Raw genomic sequence first — 2,742 nt, 5'->3', positions numbered from 1 at the left:
AACGGAACCTCTTTGGGAGGAACAGAGACAACGCTGATGCCACAAATACGGGTGGAGGTATCTTGCAACGGAATCTCTTTGGGAGGAACAGAGACAACGCTGATGCCACAAATACGGGTAATAGACAACCCCTTCGTGCCACTCGTGGCAACTTTGGCATCATTGGACAGAATTTACAAGGCAGAAACACAAATATTAATAACATTTTTCCAGGCATACTTGGATTCTTGAACAGGAACAGAGACAACGTTGATACTCCATCTACAGATGTAAGTACCACTGGACAGATTTTCCGAGAAAGAATCCCACAGCCCCTTGCTGCCATTCGCAGAAAAACCACCATTACAGGTAGACAGACCATTGGACAGAATTTAGTAGGCAGGAACAACGTTCCGGGTGGACGCATACGTGGTAGAATACAGAACATCTTAACAGGAGCAACTGGGGATTCTGGTGCCACAAGTACAGGTGGGCGGACCATTGGACAGAACTTACTGGGCAGGAACAACGTTCCGTTTGCCGACATTACTACAGGCATACGTGGGCAAATACAGAACGTCCTAAACAGAAGGAGAGGAACTGGGGATTCTGGTGCCACAGGTACAGGTGGGCGGACCATTGGACAGAATTTAGTAGGCAGGAACAACGTTCCGGTTGGACGCATACGTGGTAGAATACAGAACGTCTTAACAGGAGCAACTGGGGATTCTGGTGCCACAAGTACAGGTGGGCGGACCATTGCAACGTAGAGTTCAGCCTGAAAACCCTAATTAGCTCTAACTTTTTGGCGAATTAATGACATTTTTTGCCAAATTCAACTTTAATTCGCATTTGGCGAATTAGCGAAAGGCAGCTTAAGCCCTGACTATGCAGAATTTACCAGGCATTGCCTGGTAACGGAGGCAATGTTGCTGCCATGGTTTTAGCATTGGTTGCTGCATCGACAGTACCTGATTCAATGACTCGGCTACAGATCTAGAAAATGTACCATAAGACATGTTTTCTCAGGCACTATATTGAAGGCACAGCCAAGGGCATCTATATGCCTGTAGTTATAAGTGTGTGATATTTACCAAATACTAATATTTTAACACTACTGCCCAAGATTATGGGCAAGCTTAAAGTTCTATTAATCTGGGGACAAATTATCACTTAGACGTATCACTCATCACTTGACTTTCACTGTCCCATAGAACAGATCATTTGTGATATTTACGCTTTAATATTAAGCAATATTCAAATTTACCCAAGGCTCATCATGGGGAAACTCCAACTTGCCCATGATATATTATCTCAGCTGATCACAAACATGTCCTCAAGTAGCAGCCAGCCACTATATTTAATCATAATTAGATAATAAAATTATATACCTAACATGTGCATTTATTTTCCTTAGTGCATCACAGAGCTTAGGATATTGTTGTAATGGCAACCTTAATACGGAAAGCCTACTTATGACAACCAGAGTAAATAAAGATGTATTTTATACCAAATTATCACGATTGTGTGCACATTTGCCTTACGTGTTATAATGGTACTTGATTTAACATTTACCTTATACCAACAAGACAAAAGTTTATCTGCAACTTGACAACAAGACACAAATATAACACGAGACATTAATGTTTATAAATACATAAAACAAAATATGTACAGTGTGTTGTTCTGACGAATGTAACATGACTAAAGGCACTATTGCATCTATTAGATTTTTTCTCCATGAAAAGGACTGTCTTCAGTACATGTATTTGTACTTGAATTACACGCAATAAAGATTATAATATTAATAATAAGAATTCTCTTTGATTTGCCTACAAATACATATAATCAAGGAACCATAATACTATTATTGCATTAGACTAGCATTATGGATACTATATGATAGGTGTTTGAAAATATAATGCATCACATTTCACACATCACATCTCATCCCATGTCACAGGATCACTTCACACCCACGCCACATCAAGTCAAACTTGCATTTACCCCGGCGTTTATTAGTACAGATATATTAAAGTAAAAATAAGTTATCCAAGCATTAAACTAGCATTGTACTTCATGTCAAGTTTTCAAGTTATTATTATTATTATTATTAAATCTTTATTGCAAGTAACTCAAATTAAAAAATACAAATAGAAATACATGCACTGTGAAAAAACGAGTGGAGGGCTATAACTTATCTTAATTAATCACTATAAATCCACTTAAATGAATCATTCACGGCAGTTTTACACTGGGCTAAGTTATCACTCTCACTCTCAGCTCTACCTATGCACTCTACACAGACAGCATACGTGTATTGTATTTAATTTACGCACATCATTAGATTTACAATAATAAATTATACTGACATTACTGTGTGCGACTGTGCCTGTGGCACACGGTCAAGTATAGACCGACCGATCACAGCCACAGGCACAGGCACTTGGAACGTCTCAATAAAATAACAAATGTAAACACGAAATGTATTTACTACCAAAGTCTTTAATGTTTCTCTACTCTATTTCGCCTATTATTGCCGATAATTACCCGTAAATGCCATTCAAATGCTTATCTGCAACACACAAGTACACCGCACGCCCGCCCTGTGCACAAACAACATGAATAAGAGAGCAGGTAGGAAAGCGTGATCGCAAAATTTGCTCGACGCTCGCTTCATTTCACACGACTACAGAACGAAAACACACCAAACAGCCTCCATCTTGCATTCTTGGTATCTATGTGTAGCTAAATGTTCACTTG

At 39.0% G+C, this 2,742-nt stretch overlaps 2 protein-coding genes across 4 annotated transcripts in view; one reads left to right on the top strand and one right to left on the bottom strand.

Annotated features, from left to right (window-relative positions):
- LOC106806238 overlaps nt 1-1,511 on the top strand; it is a 2,252-nt gene extending 741 nt beyond the window's left edge. For 2 of the 3 annotated variants that reach the window (XM_014808108.1, XM_014808106.1), the window contains one exon: nt 75-1,511. In XM_014808108.1, the coding sequence (XP_014663594.1) occupies nt 75-749 (675 nt within the window). In that variant the 3' untranslated portion in view covers nt 750-1,511. Of the gene's footprint in view, nt 1-57 lie in introns of all 3 variants that reach the window. The other variant, XM_014808107.1, reaches the window with a different exon arrangement.
- LOC106806239 (U5 small nuclear ribonucleoprotein 40 kDa protein-like) overlaps nt 1-2,742 on the bottom strand; it is a 16,459-nt gene that overhangs the window by 11,919 nt on the left and 1,798 nt on the right. The window lies entirely within an intron of this gene.

This window comes from Priapulus caudatus, unplaced genomic scaffold (genome assembly GCF_000485595.1).
Source record: "Priapulus caudatus unplaced genomic scaffold, Priapulus_caudatus-5.0.1 Scaffold149, whole genome shotgun sequence".
NCBI lineage: Eukaryota > Metazoa > Priapulida > Priapulimorpha > Priapulimorphida > Priapulidae > Priapulus > Priapulus caudatus.
The sequence above is the reverse complement of the archived record's forward strand: the minus strand, read 5'-3'. Positions and strand labels throughout refer to the sequence as shown.